The sequence below is a fragment of the Mesoplodon densirostris genome, chromosome 6 (genome assembly GCF_025265405.1).
Source record: "Mesoplodon densirostris isolate mMesDen1 chromosome 6, mMesDen1 primary haplotype, whole genome shotgun sequence".
Taxonomy (NCBI): domain Eukaryota; kingdom Metazoa; phylum Chordata; class Mammalia; order Artiodactyla; family Ziphiidae; genus Mesoplodon; species Mesoplodon densirostris.
Window position 1 is genome coordinate 109,445,789 of NC_082666.1, and position 22,523 is coordinate 109,468,311.

Here is a 22,523-nt window from a genome sequence, read left to right on the forward strand (position 1 = left end):
ACCTCAGGAGCCTCATCCAGTCCACCTCACGCTGCTCTGAGAGCCTCGCCAACCTCTGCAGCTACCCAAGTCCTGGTCACTTCAGGGCCGTCCCCCTTCCCCGAGTCACTGAGCCACGTGCTCTGACAATGCATTTAAAACCAGGCTCTCAGACTCCCCTGGTGGCATACTGGTTAAGAATCTGCCTGCCAATGGTGGGCACATGGGTTCGAAACCTGGTCTGGGAAGATCCCACATGCTGCAGAGCAACTAAGCCCGTGCACCACAATTACTGAGCCTGCGCTCTACAGCCCGCGCGCCACAACTACTGAGCCCGGGACCCGCAACTACTGAAGCCCACATGCCTAGAAGCCGTGCTCCGCAATAAGAGAAGCCACCGCAATGAGAAGCCCACACACTGCCACAAAGAGTAGCCCCCGCTCGCCGCAACTAGAGAACAAAGCCCGCGCGCAGCAACAGAGACCCAACGCAGCCAAAACTGAATAAGTTAAATAGTAAACAAATAAAAAATTTAAATGAATGAATAAATAAATAAATAAAAGCAGGCTCTGCTTTGTCAGCACTCTGGAGTTCCCTACGTATCGAGGGGCAGGATTCCCGTCCTCTCCTGTAATTACGTCTGTGAAGTGCCTTTCCCGAGGAGAAGAGAAGCTCCTGGAAGCAGGGAATTGCTTCTTAAGATCACATGCACAACCTGAAAACATTTGATGTTTATGTTTAAGATAAAAGACACAACACTAGATGGTGTGAAGGGTCCTCGAGGCCAAGAGCCAGGCAAGCAGGACACTTCCTCTGGGGACCCTTCCATCAGCAGAGCAGAAAATGTCCATGGCCAGAACTGGCACTCAATTCGCTTTGAGCTGAGAAGAACCCATGTAATTACATAAGCTCCCCAAAGAGTAATTACTCCCACATTTAAGAAAGGAGATGGCTTTTCAGGCAGGGAAGGCAAGTACAGTCTTCCCAGCTGGCTGGACTGTGTGTGCTGATGGTCACGATGGAGCTGGGCCCCAGAGCTCTGCTCTCCCCTCAAACCCCCAACCTCACCCTCACCCTCAGCTGAGGAGCTGCTTCCCTGAGAACAGAGAAGCCATCGGAGGGATTCCCCACCTGCAACCCAGCTCTGCCATCCCCTCCCCACTCCAGAACCCTGGCCAGCAGCTCTCCCCTCCCCCACACGCATCTCTTGGATCATTCCCACTGTTATTTCTCCCATCACAACACAACACAACACAACACAACATCCTCCCCGGACCTCAGCTCCTACCCCAGCTACTGTCCAGTTTCTATTTTCCCCATCACAGCAAAACGTCTGGAAAAAGTTGGGAACAGAACAAACCCAATTCTCCCACTCCTCTCTCCTAAGCCTCTCCGATCAGGATTTTACCTCACAGATCCATCCAAACGCATCATTGGCGAAGTACGACCTCCCCCCAGTGCTGGGCTTCATGGTTAATGGCTCCGCAGAACAGCAACCTCGTTTGTCCAGTCACCCAGGGAACCTCTAAAGTGCTTCCCACATGCAGACAAAACGCTGTGATTAATATTTTAGGAGAAATACTCAGCGTGGAGAATACACTTGAGCTGCTGGAGGAAAGAGGTAGCGACACAGAAAAAAAGTTTCTGTAACTACAGGAATGAACAGATAAGCTGTTTTAATGGTAGCAAGTATGGGATGAAGGAGAACGAATAAAAACCATTTAGAAGGCGACATTAACAAGCCTCATACTACAACGTGGTAACAGAGGCAGGACTTTAGAATGAACTCATTTTTCTGGGCAGGTGACAGGCTGGATGATGCAACGATGAGCCGCCAGGGACAATAGGACAAGGCAAGGGGCAGGGGAGCTGTAAATAATCATTTCTGGATCTACTGGATCTAGTCATCCGAGGTGCCCTTTGGACAAACTCCATAGAGATGCTGGCAAGTGGCTGGACAGAGGCATCTATCTGGTCCAGGTGCGAGAACTGACAGAGTTGGAGGTGAAAAGCACCAGAGGGTGAGATCAGACGGGTTGAAGAGTCATGAACCAAGGGTGAAAAGACAACACACAAAGTGGGCGGAAGAAAGAATCAGTCAGGAAGACAGCAAGGAGAGATCTGTCACAGAAACCCACATAGCAGACTCTGCAGATGGCAAGGCGACAGTGGTCTGAGGTGACGACTGGCAAATCTCCACTGGTTTGTATGCTGGATCCCAGGTCACCTCAACCGGATCAGGTTCCGTGGAGGGGCAGAACCAAGACCACAGGCTGCACGATACAATTCAGCTGGGAAACAAGAATCTTTGCCAGAGACCTCACTGCATGGTGTGTAACGCGAACCTCTGAGATTGTAAGAGACAAAGAGCGAAATTTACTGGAAGGGTGACAAGGCTGTTCTTCCAGATGATCCTCATTGCATCCCTCGACTGAGCACTGAAAACAATGTACCTATGTGACAACGGTGTTCTACTGAACAGACAAGTTATATGCACTGAGTGCTCCCTGGACAGCACGCTCTCGGCTTACAGGAAGCACAAGGAAGGCACCAATGTCAACACGTTAGGGGCTGTCGCTCAGGAAGGCTCGCGGCCTACAGCGGGATCCTCAGGGAAACCTTTTAACGCCCGAGAACAAAAGTGCTTTGGCAGGACCATGTAAGTCGAGCAAGGGATGGTGTTTTGCCACAAATGTCAAGAACACGAGGCTTGTACTGTGGCTCTAAGAGGATCGTGGGATCTACACGTAGGACTTGCCAGAAACACTTGGTGCTGACCTGCTCCTCGACGCTTTGTCTAACCACATCTTTTACCTACTCCTACTTTCCCATTTTAACTTTTGAACTATTCGCCTCCCAAGGTGTTATCACAAAAGAACAGCAGCAGATAAATACGAAAACAGCAAAACTCACCAGAGGCTGATTCATTTTCCGCTGCTCTTGGAACAACGTGCAGGACTGTGACAGTGGAGGCGGACCTGGAGAAGGAAAACGCAGGCAGTGAAGCTACGACTGAAGCGGCTCGGGGTGCACGAGCACCCGCCCCGCGCTCCACAGGAGACCCCTGTGGGAGACCCGTCCTTTCACCTTCAGAAGGGCCTGTGAGAATAAGGAGGGAGCAACCACCCTCAGGTCTGTAACTCCCACGTGACTGTGGTACCTGAGGGGATACATTTATTTCAGTAGCGAGTGTACATTGAATCCTATTAAAATAAACCTCCGCCATTAAATATGAAATTTAAAAACGCTTATAGTTTATCTCTTCCAAGTCTGTTAACAACTTAGATCAGAACATCCACAGGATACCCAGAATAAAGGGACACACTCAGGTGCCTTTCAGTCTTGCAATGATGTGTACAAACTTTACAAACTTAAGTGCGACGCTCAAAAACATCTTTTATTAAAACTGACTTTAAGTGGACAGAACACCTGCCCTAGGAGTTTGGAGTCCTGTGAGCGACCCCACGTGCACACCCGGTGAGGATCTAGGACAAGTCATCTCCCTCCTCAGGCCCCATCGCTTCCTTCCTCACCCGAGGCAGCAGGACAGAAGCCCTGCAGACTCATCCTGCACCGATTACACTGGGCGACTCCACAGGGCACAACCCAGGGGGGCGGCGGACGCTTACATTAGACAACCAAGGTGCTGACGCGCCTTGAGACACACGCGCGAGATGCCGAGACGGCGACAGGAGGGGGAGGAGGAGGATCGGGGTTGGACGGAGGGGACGACGCGGCACGTCCCGGCCGAGCCTGTGGACCCTGCTCCCCCAGGACACCCGGAGCTCACAAGTCCCAGGGGAGCCCCATCCGGAGCAGCCAGCCCTGTCCTCCAGCCCGGCCCCTCCACCTCCAGGAAGCGGTCAACCCTCCAGGTGGCTCTACCGCGGGGCCCGGGGTGGGCTACCCCAAGCCCTGCTCTTCAAGGGCCGCAGGCTCCACAACCAACTACAGGCCTGCAGACACAACACCTACCCCGTCGGGACTCGCTCACCGGCCCCGGGCTCCCGAGGCTCCGGTCCGGGGGCTGCTCCTCGGGCGCGCTCCTCTCTCTGGGTCCCTCCGCTCCGCCTCCCGCGACCCCTGGGCCAGAGGAGCCGGCTCTGGGCCCACGTCCCTCCCGGGACCTCGCTTTGCAGCGTGCTGCAGATGGTCGGGCACTGCACCGCCGCCCGCCGCTCGGCCACTCCGGCCCAAACGCGGGCTCCACGGCTCGAGTTCGAGGGTCAAAGTTGCAGCCTCTGCACGGCCTTCACAAACCCTCGCCCTCACAGCCCACTCCCGCGGGCTGCTGGCTGGCCAGGAGAGCATACAGCCCTGCAGGCCCCAAAATGCTCGTCCGCAAGAGGCCAAGACGGGGGAACGACGGCCAGCGATGACCTGGGCACGCACAGGAAGCGAGGGCGCTGCGGCGACGGTGCACGTGCGCCAACACGCACGCCAACACGCACAAACCCTGAGGCGCACCTGCGCAGGAGGACGCCCGATGTCCGCCTGCCAAAGCCCGTCCAGAGCGTGGGACAAGTACCGGGACTCCAGAAGCCTCCCAGAAGTCTCCGCGCCATCAAGACAGTGAGCGTCTGAAATGTCTCCATCTCATCTGGCGCTCAAGAGCTGCTGTGCTGCGAGGGTGGGCCGCCTGGACCAAGGACTCCATTGCCCATTTGTCTTCATTCCTGTTAGGGATCAAGGAAAGGTGTGGCCTCAAGTGGGGGCTGTGTGATAGCCTCCAGGGTCCCTGGTCCTTTCCCGGCCCTGGGACATTTCGGGTTACATCTGAGATTCCCCCACCACCAGGAGAGGGGAAGGAGGGTATCATGTTCGCTTAACTGAAACGCTACAAGTTTCATTCAAATCCTAGAATACAATAAATGCCCAGCCATGATACAAACTAATATTACCCACAGAAGGAAAAGAAAATAGAAATTGTAGCTGTTTAGATTACACAACCAATGCATTAAAAACTGTACGAAAATCAGAAGGTATACACAAACTGAAAACAGAAAACAGATACCTGGGATCTTACCTCTTAAAGAGGATACAGTTTATGTTAGGTAAAAATATTATTTTTCAAAAATGGAATCGGAAGGGTAATGATTTATCACTATTTATCACTGGGGGTGAAATAATATAACTGTGTTCTTGGCCAACTGTTTCTTAAAAGCTGCTAGGGGAAAAGTTAAAAAAATCTCCAGGGACTTCCCTGGTGGTCCAGTGGTGAAGACTCCTAGGTTCCTCCCCTGCCACTGCAGGGGGCACATGTTTGATTCCTGGTTGGGGAACTAAGGTCCCGCATGCTGCGCAGCGCTCTCGTTAATTAATTAATTAATGAACACACAAAATAAAAATAAAATCTCCCACCAACCGGGAAAATCCTCTCCACAAATGTAGAGATAAAGAAAACGGTTTTACTGTTGAATAACCATTAAACCAGACTCCTGTGCACCCACAGGCGAACCACTAATGTTTGTGCAAATGAAATCCAACCTCACCTTTTTTTTTTTATAGCTCAGCAGATAAAATCTGTTGCATACACGTTCTCAAGATAAACGGGAACTTGTCTCATGTGAAAAGACTTGACAACACCATAAAAATGGCATACATTCTTTCAGTGTACATCCTAAATTCACCTGGTCATCTCGGTGGTTGTCCATGCTAGTTAATACCCTTTATCCAAAGGAGAAAGACAACTTCTCCTATCTCTAGGACAAGCACGTACTTATAGCTCAGAGGAAAGTGCCTAACACCTAGCCTAAACTCCCCTGGTGACAGAGAGATAAAGAAGATAGGTCTGAGGTCCTTAACATAAACATTCCTGGGTTGTAATGCTGGCAAGAGACTGATTTAGCTTTTAAAAAGATTTAGATACTTACGAAAGGGACAGAGGAAGTATTTATATTACAAGCGTCTTGAGGAAATCCTCTAAAAGCGGAAATAAGAAGTGATGATTCATCCAAGTGAATAAGCACCTAACCCATTCCTGATTTCCCCAGCTGAACTGGCACATTAAATGAACCCTGCACAAAATGTGTGCTTCTCCAAAACTGCTCTTGGAAGTGGCTGCTTAGAGCCATGAATGGTCTTTTCCAGTTCTTGCTGCTGCTGAATGTGGCCTCTGCCTGAATACTCACTGATGAAATGCTGCTTGCGTGGGAATGACAGTGACCACGCCTCCTCTGAGCCTGAGCCTGGCAAACCTCCAGGGTGCATTTCTTGCATTTCCCATGTTCACCACGTAAAGACGTCAGCTACACGGAGTACCTTGCAGGGAAGCGCCTTGGATGGGCAGTGCACCCATGAGCACGCCACCAGGCCTCCAGTTCTCACCTCACCCACGTGCACTGACCGTGTCTCAGCAGAAGACTGGGGTGGCCTGTGAACCCCAGCTGCTGTGCCCACCTCAACACCTCACTCTATCCCTTCAGCCCAGAGACATGCTGGGCTCCCCAGCCCCCTGCCCTGGACACTCTCTGGAAGTCTTTCTATTACAAGTTGTCTTGAGGAAATGCTCTAAAAAAGGGAATAATAAGTACGGAGTCATCCCAATGAACAGGATGTCCAGCAGTGAGCTGATGTCTCTCACGACTCACCCCTCTCTCCAAAAGGCGAAAAACTGTCATTTCATACATTTCCCTCTTTTTAAAGTTGTTGAAGCTAGGAGGGTAAACCTGGACCCTGCGATTTCACCTTGACCAGAAGCAGCAATGCCCAACTTTTAGTTTGCTTTCATTAAGATCTCTTCATATATATGGATATTTACAATATAAAGCTTTCTCTTTTTGTATCTGCATTTCTATTAAATACAGATATTTTCCCTACTTTGTCACTTATCTATTTTTATTGAAGTATACTTCGTTTACAATATTTCAGGTGTACAGCAAAGTGACTCAGTTACATGTATTTATGTAAGAATATATGTATCCTTTTTCAGGTTCTTTTTTCCATTATGGGTTATTACAAGATATTGAACATAGTTCCCTGGGCTATACAGTAGGTCCTTACTGTTTATCTATTTTACATATAAAAGTGTGTATCTGTCAATCCCTGTTCTTTATCTTTTTAACTTAATTTTTTACTCTCACATTCTGTTATACAGACACTTAAAAAGATATTTTGGGTTCAAATCTTTCACTTTCACTTCATACTTTTCATCAGCTTGGACACTGTACTTGAAGAAGCCTTTCCCATCCTGCATTTCCTAAGTAGTTGCCTGTGTTTTCTCCTGTTTATTTGGGGTCTCTTAACATACCAATTTTATCAAGATAACTGGCACCCATCTTCAGGATTTGTAAAATCATTTTCCTCTTAAAGTCTCTCAACCATTTTTTCAACACTAACACATCTACCACAACCAGGAAACGCAATATTTAAGAAGAAAACTCAAGTTTGTAATCTAACAGAAAAGGACAGGCTCTTCTTTGAAGCTCAGCGACACGTCTTAATTTAAAGGCAGGGGAGGGACTTCCCTGGTGTTCCAGTGGTAAAGAATCCGCCTTCTAATACAGGGTACGTGGGTTCAAAGCCTGGGAACACTGGTCCGGGAGCTAAGATCCCACACGCCACGGGGCAATTAAGCCCGCGTGCTGCAATTAGACACGATGCAGCCTAAGAGAGATAAATAATTTTTTACAAATAAAAATTAAAAAAAAATAAAGGCAGGGGAAGCAGGAAAGTGACCGTCTCATGTGAATTCCTTCTTATTCAAAATACAGGTCATAGCAGTTTACTTGGGCTGCGTCACAAAATACGACACACTGGCGGGCTTAAGCAACACAAATGCACTGTCTGACATTTACGCAGGCTGCAAGTCTGAGATCAAGGTGTCAGCAGGGTTGGTCCCCTCTGAGGGCTGTACGGGAGGATGTGCTCCAGGCTTCCTGGTGGAGAGGGCGGTTTCCTCACAAGCACATGCACTATGTATGTACCAGGTAGGTGCCTGCGCTGAACTCCGATCCCAGGGCTGCTCATCCGCAGCAGCACCAGGCCGCTGGAGGGCTTGTCACGGACCCGTTGGCAGGAGGACTGCAGGCTGACACAGACGTCCGCTCAGCTGTGGACCCATGGCCCGGCCACAGCCCTGCCAGAGGCTGCCTGGTTGAAATCCAGGTCACGGTTCACCTCCCTCCTGCTTATTGCATTCAACGACGCCTTGAAGACCCCCTACTGAACCAGCCTGGGTGGCACATCCCACCCAGTCATTTCCAAATCAGAAGCATGTCAATTGAGAAGGTTAAAATTAGGCCCTGGCTCAGTGCTGTGGAATTAGAATCTGTGAGGCTGGGTCCAGGCATCTGTGTTGGAATATTTTCTCCACGTGACTCTCATGCCCAAACGATTGTATTGACAAAGCACTTCTGCTTCACCCTGATATTTCTGCACTAGAGCTACAGCCGTTGTTATATTAAACTGCATCCACAGGAGGAAAAGAGAGGAGGAGAGGTGATAGTTTTGCTTATCTCCAAACACGCTGTTACTGAACCAAACTTGGGTCCACTTGCCCACACGCACTAAAGCCAATCTACTGACACGGGTCACGGTGAAGGAAAGTGCCACGTTTATGGCAGGGCAGCAAGCAAGGGGTCCAGGTATCTAGGGCTCAAAAGGCCCCCACTCCCCAGTGGCTTTCAGGGAAAGGTGTTTACAGATGGGGTGAGGCTGTCGGTGGGAACGTACACTGGTGCTGCCGCTATGCAGAACAGTGTGGAGGTTCCTCAAAACACTAAAGCTAGAGCTACCGTAGGACCCAGCAATCCCACTCCTGGGCATATACCCAGAGAAAACCATAATTCAAGAAGACACATGCACCCCAATATGTATAGCAGTACGATTTACAATAGCCAAGACATGGAAGCAACTTAAATGTCCATCGACAGAGGAATGGATAGGGAAGATGTTCAGCCATAAAAAAAGAATGAGATTATGCCATGTGCAGCAACATGGATGGACCTAGAGATTATCATACTAAGTGAAGGATGTCAGACAAAGACAAATACCATATGCTATCACTCCTATGTGGAATCTAAAACAGTGATACGAATGAACTTCTTAACAAAACAGAAACAGACTCACAGACATAGAAAAAAAAACTTATGTTTACCAAAGGGAAAAGGTGGGGGAGAGGGATAGATCAGGAGGTTGGGGCTAACATATGCACACAACTATATATAAAACAGGAAATAGGGCTTCCCTGGTGGCGCAGTGGTTGAGAGTCCGCCTGCCGATGCAGGGGACACGGGTTCGTGCCCCGGTCTGGGAAGATCCCACATGCCGCGGAGCGGCTAGGCCCGTGAGCCATGGCCGCTGAGCCTGCGCGTCCGGAGCCTGTGCTCCGCAAGGGGAGAGGCCACAACAGTGAGAGGCCCGCCTACCGCAAAAAAAAAAAAAACAACAAAAAAACAGGAAATCAACAAGGACCTCCTGTAGAGCACAGGGATCTCTACTCAATATTCTGTATTAACCTAGGGAGTTCCCTGGTGGCCCAGAGGTTAGGATTCTGGTCTTTCACGGCCGTGGCCCGGGTTCAATCCCTGGTCAGGGAACTGAGATCCTACAAGCCACACAGCACCACGAAAAAAAAGCAAAAGTCGGTAATAACCTAAATGGGAAAACAATCTGAAAAAGAATAGATATCTGTGTCCATATAACTGAATCACTTTGCTGTACACCGGAAACTAACACAACACTGTAAATCAACTATACTCCCAATATAAAATTTAAAAAATGTTTAAAGTGAATTACAAACGAGTGGGGTGAGGGAGAGGAGGTTGAGGGGTGTGTGGTCAGCTTGTGGACATTCTTCCGATTGGTTGGTGGTGAGGTAATCTGAGGTCAACATCATCAACCGGCTGGTTCCAGCTGGTCTGGGGTCTACGTGCTTGTGGGCAGCATGCAGTTACCTTCCTCCCCCCTGCTGGGGGCTTCAGTCTCTGCAAAACAGCTCCAAGGACGTGGCTCAGAACAGTATCTACAGCCCTTGAGGAGGAACTAAAGGTCCTTGACTTTGTTTAACGGCTACACTAGTATTATTTGGTCTTTTGGGACTCTTTTCCTTTCTTTTGGCACTTTCTCCCTTCTCTGATTAAAGTGTTTGTTTCCAACTCACGGAAGGCTAGGAGGCTAAAATTTTCTAAAGACAAGAAGCAGGCAGAAGACATGGGGAGAATCCGTCCCAGGAAGGCCCCACAAGGTCCTGCTCACTTACAACATCACATTCAATCTGGGCTGTTTACGCCATTTTTGGACAACATACCAACACATCTTAAGATGGGTCCCACCCGACTGTAGCACATTTGGACAAGTGCGGTGGGGTGGGATTATGCAAATCCAGATCTGAAGACTAGATAAAGCAATCAGGGTATTTCACAGTATACAAGAGAAATTTTCATGGGGACAGAATACCAACCTTCTAATATTTGAAAGCCTGTTAGCCAAGAGGGAGAGTGAACTTCTGTTTTGTTATACAAGGACCCAATCAGCTGTGATGGTTGAAAGCATGATGAACGCAAATCTGAATTCATTTGCCTCCTAACAATGCAACGTCTACATCAGAGGGACACAGGTCCTCAAGCAGCAGTGCTTTTCCCAGCAGTGCAGACCCTGAGGAGAGCCAGGCTGTGGCAGCTCTGGAGGACCTGAGACACTCTTTGCACGGCCTCTGAGACCTAGAACATCTCAGAAAGTCCACGAGTGCAAACCAAAGAGACACTCAGTCCCTGCACCTTGGATGAACTGATGTGACTCTACGTATGCATTGCTTGGGCTAATTAGAAATATGGAAGTGATCAGAAGACAGAATAAACCTCTGGGCACATCCTGAACAACAGAGATACTTCTCATCAAAGTCCAAACAATAATTCAAAAGCAAGATTCAGAGCCAAAATGTGGAAACAAACCAAGTGTTCACTGACAGATGAATGGATCAAGAAAAGGTAGTGTGTATATTCACACAACAGATATTATTCACCCACAAACAGGAAGGAAAGTTTCTAATTGATACAAAGACCATTTATGTATTTTTCAAAGATTGACATTTCTTTGTATCAACAGTGAAAATTTAACAATTCCACTTTTAAGAGGAAAGCTTAGTGTTTCTTTGTACAAACAATTAAGTCTCAGCAGTAGAGGCATAAGCACACACGTGCACACAGAGTAAACAGAATAGCGCCCCGCTACCTCCCCGCAATCTGATCCCCCGATGAGCCCTGCTGATTCTCCCTCCAAATACAGAGAACCTGTTTACTTCTCTCCATCTTCTCAGACATCGTCTTCCTGGACTACCACGCCAAATTCCTAACCTTATCTGGGTCTCCCGACTTCCACTCTTACTGAATCCCCACCCCATCCATTTATGCAGCAGCCAAAATCAATTGTTCCCCTTTCAGTGCAAACTGGATCAGGACACCTCTCATTCACTGCTTTCCCACTGCACTTGGCAAACATCTGAACTTCTTCAGACCCACGGTTTTATTTCCTTCTCACTCACTGTGTACTGTCCACACTGGCTTTGGGGTCTAGGAAGGAAATTTTGACACAGGATACCACACAGATGACACGCAAAGACATTAAGCTAAGTGGATAAGTCAGATACAAATGGACAAATGTTACATGATTCCACTTCTGTGAGGTCCCCAGACGGGTCAAATACATAGAGACAGAAAGTGGAGTGGTGGGTGTCAGGGGCTGGGAGGGGGATGGGGAGTCAGTGTTTAATGGGGACAGAGTTTCACTTTGACAGGATGAAAACATTCTGGAGATGGATGGTCGGGATGGTTGCACAACAATGAGAATTCTTTTTTTTTTTCCTTAAGATTTTTGTTTTACTTATTTTCGGCTGCGTTGGGTCTTCGTTGCTGTGCGCAGGCTTTCTCTAGTCGCGGCGAGCGGGGGCTACTCTTCAGTGCGGTGTGCAGGCTTCTCATTGAGGTGGCTTCTCTTTGCGGCAGAGCATGGGCTCAGTAGTTGTGGCTCGCGGGCTGAGGAGTTATGGCTTGCAGGTTCAGTAGTTGTGGCGCACGGGCGTTAGGTGCTCCGCGGTATGTGGGATCTTCCCAGACCAGGGCTCGAACCTGTGTCCCCTGCATCGGCAGGCGGATTCTTGACCACCGTGCCACCAGGGAAACCCAAGAAAAAAAGCAAGACTCAGACCCCAAGGGGAGGAGTGGAAGTACGAGTTGGGAGGTTCAGAAGAAGCTTCCAGTGACACTGCATGACCCTGAGTTGGCTATTTTCTTCTCTGCATCTCGGCTACCATATACTTCCTACCCTCATAGGAAAATAACCTGTCTGGAATTGGAAATTTTTCCATTTAGTCTTTTTGTGCATGTGACATTTTTATTCAGAAAAATAATCTGTGTTGAACTGGAGTTTTTTCCATTTAGTATTTTGTACATGTGACATTTTTATTCAGGTAGTGAAATCTCTGGGTCAACAGTGATACCACATTCTCAAGATTTTGATAAGTAGACTAGAACTTCTTAACTGGAATCAAGGGGCAGGCTTTGGACAATCCATGGACTTTGGGACATCCAAAGGTGCCGTGTGTGTGTGTGTGTGTGTGTGTGTGTGTGTGTGTGTGTGTGTGTGTGTGTGTGTGTGTGTGTGTGTGTGTGTGTGTGTGTGTGTGTGTGTGTGTGTGTGTGTGTGTGCAGACACCCTTTGAAGGGTGCGTGAGCACCTGTAGTTTTCTATGATTTTACCTTCTCCAAATGGCTCTTGGACTCAAAGGTGCCTGAGGGGAGCGGACGTGTACTCCCCCAGTACAGAATTCTGAACGCAGTGTCAGTAAACATTCAGCCGAAGAGCTTTGCCAAATTGCGTGTTTTAACGTAACTTTTTAATCCAGTGAGTCGATGTACCTGGGATCTTTTTTTACATACTTATCTCACTCTTTATTTATTTTTTTTGGGGGGGGGGGTAGGCGGGCCTCTCACGGTTGTGGCCTCTCCCGTTGCAGAGCACAGGCTCCGGACGCGCAGGCTCAGCGGCCATGGCTCACGGGCCCAGCCACTCCGCGGCATGTGGGATCTTCCCGAACCGGGGTACCAACCCGTGTCCCCTGCATCGGCAGGTGGACTCTCAACCACTGCACCACCACGGAAGCCATTATCTCACTCTTATAAGGCTGAAACGTTGCTGCTTCCCCTAAGTTTCCTTGTCCCTCTCCCCACTCTCCCACCAGGCCGTGGAAGAGGAATGGGAGGGAGAGGGAGAGTCCAGCAGGGAGAGGACAGTGCACCTGCTGGGAAGCGGTAAAGAGGGGTCCAGGGTGGGAGGGAGGGGGACACAAGAGGGAGGGGATATGGGAACAGGTGTATATGTATAACTGATTCGCTTTGTTATAAAGCAGAAACTAATACGCCATTGTGAATCAATTGTACTCCAATAAACTTGTAAAAAAAATTAGAACTACCATATGACACAGCATTTTCATTCCTGGATATATATCGAAAAAAATAAAACCAAAAAACATTAATTTGAAAAGATATATGCACCCTAATGTTCATGGCAGCATTATTTACAATTGACAACATATGGAAGCAAGCTAAGTGTTTATTAAGAGATGAATGGGTAAGGAAGACGTGATATATATATATATATACAATGGAATATTACTTAGCTAAAAAAAAATTTTTTTTGAATTGAAATTGTATCAACTATCTTTTCCGACCACAATGCTATGAGACTAGACATCAATTACAGGAAAAGAGCTGTAAAAAAATACAAACACATGGAGGCTAAACAATACACTACTTAATAACGAAGTGATCACTGAAGAAATCAAAGAGGAAATTTAAAAATACCTAGAAACAAATGACAATGGAGACACGACGACCCAAAACCTATGGGATGCAGCAAAAGCAGTTCTAAGAGGGAAGTTTATAGCAATACAGTCCCACCTTAAGAAACAGGAAACATCTCGAATAAATAACCTAATCTGGCATCTAAAGCAATTAGAGAAAGAAGAACAAAAACATCCCAAAGTTAGCAGAAGGAAAGAAATCATAAAAATCAGATCAGAAATAAATGAAAAAGAAATGAAGGAAACGATAGCAAAGATCAATAAAACTAAAAGCTGGTTCTTTGAGAAGATAAACAAAATTGATAAACCATTAGCCAGACTCATCAAGAAAAAAAGGGAGAAGACTCAAATCAATAGAATTAGAAATGAAAAAGGAGAAGTAACAACTGACACTGCAGAAATACAAAAGATCATGAGAGATGACTACAGGCAACTCTATGCCAATAAAATGGACAACCTGGAAGAAATGGACAAATTCTTAGAAATGCACAACCTGCCAAGACTGAATCAGGAAGAAATAGAAAATATGAACAGACCAATCACAAGCACTGAAATTGAAACTGTGGTAAAAAAATCTTCCAACAAACAAAAGCCCGGGACCAGATGGCTTCACAGGAGAATTCTATCAAGCATTTAGAGAAGAGCTAACACCTATCCTTCTCAAACTCTTCCAAAATATAGCAGAGGGAGGAACACTGCCAAACTCATTCTACGAGGCCACCATCACCTTGATACCAAAACCAGACAAGGATGTCACAAAGAAAAAAAACTACAGGCCAATATCACTGATGAACATAGATGCAAAAATCCTCAACAAAATACTAGCAAACAGAATCCAACAGCACATTAAAAGGACCATACACCATGATCAAGTGGGGTTTATTCCAGGAATGCAAGGATTCTTCAATATACGCAAATCAATCAACGTGATACACCATATTAACAAATTGAAGGAGAAAAACCATATGATCATCTCAATAGATGCAGAGAAAGCTTTCGACAAAATTCAACACCATTTATGATAAAAACCCTGCAGAAAGTAGGCATAGAGGGAACTTTCCTCAACATAATAAAGGCCATATATGACAAACCCACAGCCAGCATCGTCCTCAATGGTGAAAAACTGAAACCATTTCCACTAAGATCAGGAACAAGACAAGGTTGCCCACTCTCACCACTCTTATTCAACCTAGTTTTGGAAGTTTTAGCCACAGCAATCAGAGAAGACAAGGAAATAAAAGGAATCCAAATGGGAAAAGAAGAAGTAAAGCTGTCACTGTTTGCAGATGACATGATACTATACATAGAGAATCCTAAAGATGCTACCAGAAAACTACTAGAGCTAATCAATGAATTTGGTAAAGTAGCAGGATACAAAATTAATGCACAGAAATCTCTGGCATTCCTATATACTAATGATGAAAAATCTGAAAGTGAAATCAAGGAAACACTCCCATTTACCACTGCAACAAAAAGAATAAAATATCTAGGAATAAACCTACCTAAGGAGACAAAAGACCTGTATGCAGAAAATTATAAGACACTGATGAAAGAAATTAAAGATGATACAAATAGATGGAGAGATGTACCATGTTCTTGGATTGGAAGAATCAACATTGTGAAAATGACTCTACTACCCAAAGCAATCTACAGATTCAATGCAATCCCTATCAAACTACCACTGGCATTTTTCACAGAACTAGAACAAAAAATTTCACAATTTGTATGGAAACACAAAGGACCCCGAATAGCCAAAGCAATCTTGAGAACAAAAAATGGAGCTGGAGGAATCAGGCTCCCTGACTTCAGACTATACTACAAAGCTACAGTAATCAAGACAGTATGGTACTGGCACAAAAACAGAAAGATAGATCTATGGAACAGGATAGAAAGCCCAGAGATAAACCCACGCACATACGGTCACCTTATCTTTGATAAAGGAGGCAGGAATGTACAGCGGAGAAAGGACAGTCTCTTCAATAAGTGGTGCTGGGAAAACTGGACAGGGACATGTAAAAGTATGAGATTCGATCACTCCCTAACACCATACACAAAAATAAGCTCAAAATGGATTAAAGACCTAAATGTAAGGACAGACATTATCAAACTCTTAGAGGAAAACACAGGCAGAACACTCTATGACATAAATCACAGCAAGATCCTTTTTGACCCACCTCCTAGAGAAATGGAAATAAAGACAAAAATAAACACATGGGACCTAATGAAACTTCAAAGCTTTTGCACAGCAAAGGAAACCATAAACAAGACCAAAAGACAACACTCAGAATGGGAGAAATTATTTGCAAATGAAGCAACTGACAAAGGATTAATCTCCAAAATTTATAAGCAGCTCAGGCAGCTCAATAACAAAAAAACAAACAACCCAATCCAAAAATGGGCAGAAGACCTAAATAGACATTTCTCCACAGAAGATATACAGACTGCCAACAAACACATGAAAGGATGCTCAACATCTTTACTCATTAGAGAAATGCAAATCAAAACTACAATGAGATATCATCTCACACCAGTCAGAATGGCCATCATCAAAAAATCTAGAAACAATAAATGCTGGAGAGGGTGTGGAAAAAAGGGAACACTCTTGCACTGCTGGTGGGAATGTGAATTGGTACAGCCACTATGGAGAACGGTATGGAGGTTCCTTAAGAAACTACAAATAGAACTACCATATGACCCAGCAATCCCACTACTGGGCATATACCCTGAGAAAACCATAATTCAAAAAGAGACATGTACCAAAATGTTCATAGCAGCCCTATTTACAATAGCCCGGAGATGGAAACAACCTAAGTGTCCATCATCGGATGAATGGGTAAAGAAGATGTGGCACATATATACAATGGAATATTACTCAGCCATAAAAAGGAACGAAATTGAGCTATTTGTAATGAGGTGGATGGACCTAGAGCCTGTCATACAGAGTGAAGTAAGTCAGAAAGAGAAAGACAAATACTGACACATATATATGGAATTTAAGAAAAAAAAATGTCATGAAGAACCTAGGGGTAAGACAGGAATAAAGACACAGACCTACTAGAGCATGGACTTGAGGATATGGGGAGGGGGAAGGGTAAGCTGTGACAAAGTGAAAGAGCGGCATGGACATATATACACCACCAAATGTAAGGTAGATAGCTAGTGGGAAGCAGCCGCATAGCACAGGGAGATCAGCTCGGTTCTTTGTGACCGCCTGGAGGGGTGGGATAGGGAGGGTGGGAGGGAGACGCAAAAGGGAGGGGATATGGGAACATATGTATATGTATAACTGATTAAATTTGTAAAATAAAAAAAAAATAAAGAATATAATGATTTAAAAAAAAAAAAAAAAAAGAAAAAAAAATGTCATGAAGAACCTAGGGGTAAGACAGGAATAAAAACACAGACCTACTACAGAATGGACTTGAGGATATGGGGAGGGGGAAGGGTAAGCTGTGACAAAGTGAAAGAGCGGCATGGACATATATACACTACCAAACGTAAAATAGATAGCTAGTGGGAAGCAGCCGCATAGCACAGGGAGATCAGCTCGGTGCTTTGTGACCGCCTGGAGGGGTGGGATAGGGAGGGTGGGAGGGAGACGCAAAAGGGAGGGGATATGGGAACATATGTATATGTATAACTGATTAAATTTGTTATAAAGCAAAAAAAATAAAAAATAAAGATGAAGAAAAAAAAGAATAAAATTTTGCCATTTATGACAAAAAAAAAAAGAGGGGTCCGGATACCTTGAGGGGGGTTTTGGAGGACGGGCAGAGGTTGGGTCAGTGGCAGGAGATACCATTTACCCCTGATCTCTGGGACAAGTGCACGCATAGGTCTGACAGTTACTTGTGTTTTCCTTCAAACTGGTTTCCTTCAAACTCCGATGATGACATCAGAGGCTTCCGACCTTCCCGATTGGATGGACCAGACTCCTTGGTGCTTGGCAGCAGTAGTAGACAACAGAATCTCGCCAGAGCTTCTCTCCACTGACAGTTGCCCCGCAGCTTGGAGAAGGGACGACCACTTGTGTTTAGCCCAAGTCCAGAAGAAGAGTTGGGACAAAGCAGAGTCTAGGCTTCAAGGAAGGGAAGAGTCTGGGAGACATCATGGACAATCGTCAACCGACTTCCCAGGCTGAGGAGCTGAATTCCCAGTCCAGCTCTTCAGGGTAACCCCTGGAGTTGACTGTCTATGAAGAAAGCCCAGGACCGTCACGTGAGGGAGCTGGCATGAGAAGGAATTTCAGAGATTTGACCAGTAAGGAGGAAAGGGTACAGAGGTCGGGAAGGAGCACCTGCATAAGGTGCCTATGAAAGAAAGGAGACATTCAGAAAGCCAGGGATTGAGGGAGGAGAGCACAGGAGCTGGGGACACGGAACACCTGGGGAGCAAGAAACAGGGTTAGGAGATGAGATCCAAGGATGAGAGGAGAGGAGAGAGGAAACAAGGGGAGGGTTCTTTTTTTTTATTCCTGGTGGGAGAAATTATCTACCATGAGAAAGAGTTTTGAGGACGGGAAGCTGGACAAATGACAAAAAGAGTCAGGGGAGGGATAGGTAGATATGGACAGAGAAAGATGGAAAGATGACTTGGGGCAAGGTCAGCGGTCTGTGAGACTGGAAAGCACGGGGGTGCTTCAGGGGGGGAGGTGGAGTCAGGGTGGGGTTGGGTGGTCACCAGTGACTGAATTCCCAAGACGAGAGCGTCATACTGTAGTCTCTTCTCCTTCGTCAGCTCCCTGGGCTGGTTGCAGCCCCCCGCCTCAGCGCCCCGGCTGTAAGAGGAAGAGGTCAGTGGCGTTCAGAGCGGAGGTGGAGGGCAACACGGCCGCTGAGGCCCAGGACACCTGGGTCGTGGAGTCGCTGAGTGGGCTCAAGATGAAGCTGAAGCGACAGTGGGTGTCTTCAGTGCTGCCTGAGCACCACGAGGCCGACATCTGGGTTGTGGAGTCGCTGAGTGGGCTCAAGATGAAGCTGAAGCGACAGCGGGTGTCTTCAGTGCTGCCTGAGCACCACAAGGTCTTCAAGTGGATGCTTGGTAAGGACCCACCGCCCTGCCCAGCAACCTCCAATCCTATACTTGAAAAACGAACAAACCAAAACTTCCCATGACTACACTTTCCCAGTGGAAAAGAATTCCCTGCTACTTGGTGCGCTCTCCGTCCCTGGCGGACTGTCTACGGATAAAGGATACGGGGGACACATAAAAGATACAGGATGAGGTTAGACTTAGAAATGATACAAGACTAGGTTAGATTTAGAAATGATACAGGATTAGGTTCGCTTGGTTTCAACTGTACCCGAGTCTCTAGCTCTTACTGGCCTTTTGAATCTTACTGGCATGTTCGGGGTGGGGGGAGGAGGGGCTGACAAGCCATCTTCATCCCCTGACATGACTGTCAATTGAGACACTGGCTGAGAGTATCTTGATGCCCTCTGCAGGTACGTGAATGCATGATGAAGGGGCATCACTCCCTGTCACTCGGCCCCCCCAGAAGGGGAGTCACCCCCTTTCCTCCCACAGTGAATGGTCTTCCCTCCCCCCTTTCCGTCAGCTTCACCCTGGGCCACATCTTGGCATTTCCCCAGGGGGGCACGGTTCAGCCTCTTGGCTCTGGAATGCTCCCACGACAGCCCTGTTCCCACTGGCAACATCTGCCCTTTTTTCACAGAGGATCCCGTCGTTAAGAAATTCCTCGCCTGGGACAAAAACCTGGAAGTATCTGACAAGGTAAGTCACCCACTGAGATGGATTCCTGCTCCAGCGCCTGTTCTAGGTGGGTGCGCTGGGTGCTTTCTACACCCACGTTTCCACTCCCCTCCTAACCTCATGCCTTGTCAACACTTCCCTCCAGGGGCCTCGAGGTCCCCTCTGGGATCTGAGCCCCAGGAGTGCCCCTTTGGTGGTTGCTGCCTAAGTCCCCTCTCCTCTCAGCTCCTGGGGACTCGCCTTGGCTCCGGTTCATCCAACACCGTCCTGTGCCCGCGGCCCTAAGTCCACACCCTCAATCCCACAGCCTCCCATCCTTGGAGCGCCGCCAACTCTGACCTTCTGTCCTCTCCCCTTCCCCACATAATCAGGCTCACCCCACACGGGGGTCTCTCCTCCAAGTGGCACCACCCATTCCTCGTCCCCTGCTCCCTTCTCCCTCCCACTCTTTCTCCTCTTCCAGGATGTGACCTCTCTCCTACGTTTTTTCCCCTCTTTCCATCAGTATCTCCTGTCGATGGTGATAGCGTATTTCAGCCGGGCCGGGCTCTTCTCCTGGCAATTCCAGAGAATCCATTTCTTCATAGCTCTGTGAGTACCTTGCTCCATCCCCGCCATCAATATTCAACACCCTGGGAGGGCAGAGGGAGAGACATGGGGCTCTGACCTTTCATCTATTTTTTTAAACCCCTTTGTACTGACTCTAGGTGTGAAAATGACAGGATTACGGTACCGTGGTTTCTTTTTCAAACCATGTTCTGTTTTTTATAGCATTCATTGTCAAAACAAACTACCCTAATGTCAATTAAAACACTGAAAGAAACAAAGCAAAACGCGAAACTTTCCTAAGAGGAGAGGAAGAAAGAACTGACACCATCCTGCCCCCGAGTAACAGACTTGAGACGTTTCCGGTTCGAATTCTCCGGTCTCGGGTCTTCCCACATCAGCACCAAGTGTGATTATCTTCCGTTTCTGCGTTCCCACGACAAATGCCACAATCGGGGCCCGTATCACATAGCGCGGATTTGGTGTCAAATGCTCCCCACTGATGTTCCTTCCAAGTCTCCCAAGTCAGTTGGCTCTATTTGCCTGAACATCCTTCCAAAACACAGGTCTGACCGCTTCACACAATTTCATTGGCTAATGACATGCCAAATCAAGGCCAGAGTTCTGCGTTGGGATTTAACTCTGCAATCTCCAGCACACCGTCCTGATACTTTATTCCTGTGTTTCACTGCTCCTTCCAAATACCCTGCCCTCTAAGTTTCTATTGAGCTTTCTATCCAGGTATCTTTGCCATACATTTATCTGAAGAAAATGACCCTATCCTTAAAGTGGGTTCAAACACCAAAACCTTCACGATGCCCGATCTCCCTAACTTCTGCATCCCAGAGGCACTTTAGTTCAAATTGTATTATAATGTGATGCTTTGCATTATAGTCATTTCTTGTCTCCCCGCTTCCCCTTCCCCGGTCCCACTAGACTAGACACCATGTGGAAGGCAGGTCTCGTCAAAATGTCAATGCATTCCCAAAACACTCAGCACAATTCTTTTCATTGGGCAAATGTTTGTTATTGTGAGACTTCCAGGTAATCAGTATTGCATCTGGCCATGAGATAAAATGTTCATTCATTCATTCATTCATTCATCTAACAAACCTTATAAAGTACACCCTGCATGCTGGGGAATATGAGGTGGTGGGAACAGAGATTCACAAAAGGCTGTTGAATTCATGCATCAATATGAACCAAGCCCTAAATGTGTCATTTGCTAGGAGAGGGATGAATGCAGAAACAGATCAGATCAGCTCCTGCCCTCAGGAACTGTACATGTACCTACAACATAGGAAGAGAGGTGTGTGCACATAAAACAAGTTGAAGGGAACGGGGGGTTTGGATCGTGTCCTCATCATCAAGGTGTGAGAGGCACCCTTCCGAAGGTCCTGCCTGGCAGTGGCACCTTGATGACTGGGCAGCTCCCGGTGATGCTGGGCAGGGCTGGGTGGGTCGTGTGAGGATGCTCAGCCTGCCTCTTTTCTGGGAAGCTGATCTCAAGTGGAGGCCCTTCCTGTCCTGATGACAGCGACCTGATGTCTTTCCCCAGCTATGTGGCCAGCGACATGGAAGAGAACAACCAGGCCCCCAAGCAGGCCATCGTTTCGTTCCTCTATGGAAAGAACAGCTCCCAGCATGCCTTGTTCCACAAACTGCGTTCCCAGTTCATCCGTTTCATGGGCTGGAAGGCATGGGTCACTCGGGAAGAGTGCGAGCAGGTGGGTGGGCTGTGGCGGTCTCGGGGAGGGGGAGGGACGGAGAGGAAGTGGGGATCATGGGGGACTCGGTTCGGGACTTGGGGACAGACGAGAAAGAACCGGAGGCGGGGCAACGGGAGGCAGCGGCATCCTCATTGCCAGGGGCTGTTTGTCTTTCCAGATCCAGGCTTTTGATCCAGAGCTCTGGGTGTGGGGAAGAGATCGCGCCCTCTTGCCCCAGAGGCCCCAGGACCACGCAGGCCTGAGGTCATCGGCCTGCGCAAAGGTAGGTCTGCGTGCGCAAAGGTGCGGGTGGAATGACGTGTTGTCTACTGAGGAAATCGGAGGAATCCCACTGCTAGACCCACATCACCTCTCACGCTGTGAAGGGGGCCAGCCAGGCACACAGCCACATGCCGACTCTGCGCCAGCCACGGACTGACAGCCACACACAGACACCAGCACCGCGGGGCCCGTGGGCACCAGACCTCGGGGAAACCAGTTTGTCCCAGACGCATGGGTCTCACTGAAGTTATTTCACCCAAAGCAATTGGGTCCAAATAACAGCTTTGACGAGACGGTGATTGTTTTCCATATACTGTGTTTCCAGTTTCTCTTTTTCATTCATTTTTGGCCTTACATCCCTCAGGGTTATGGGTTCTAGCACTTATCTACAACAAAGTAAATGTCTACAAACAGGATATTAGATAGAACAGCCCACACGTTCAATAAGAAAAGATGAATTATGACTAGCTTTATATTCATCCAAATTTACTTTCAAA

At 47.5% G+C, this 22,523-nt stretch overlaps 1 protein-coding gene across 1 annotated transcript; it reads left to right on the top strand.

Moving 5' to 3' along the window:
- The first annotated feature begins 17,886 nt into the window (after positions 1-17,886).
- Positions 17,887-22,183, top strand: LOC132492344 (speedy protein E4-like). Its single transcript, XM_060101807.1, has 6 exons — positions 17,887-17,948; positions 18,534-18,817; positions 19,452-19,510; positions 19,995-20,080; positions 21,594-21,762; positions 21,923-22,183. The coding sequence occupies exons 1-6, from the start codon at positions 17,887-17,889 to the stop codon at positions 22,181-22,183; spliced, it is 921 nt and encodes a 306-aa protein (XP_059957790.1).
- Positions 22,184-22,523: the final 340 nt, after the last annotated feature.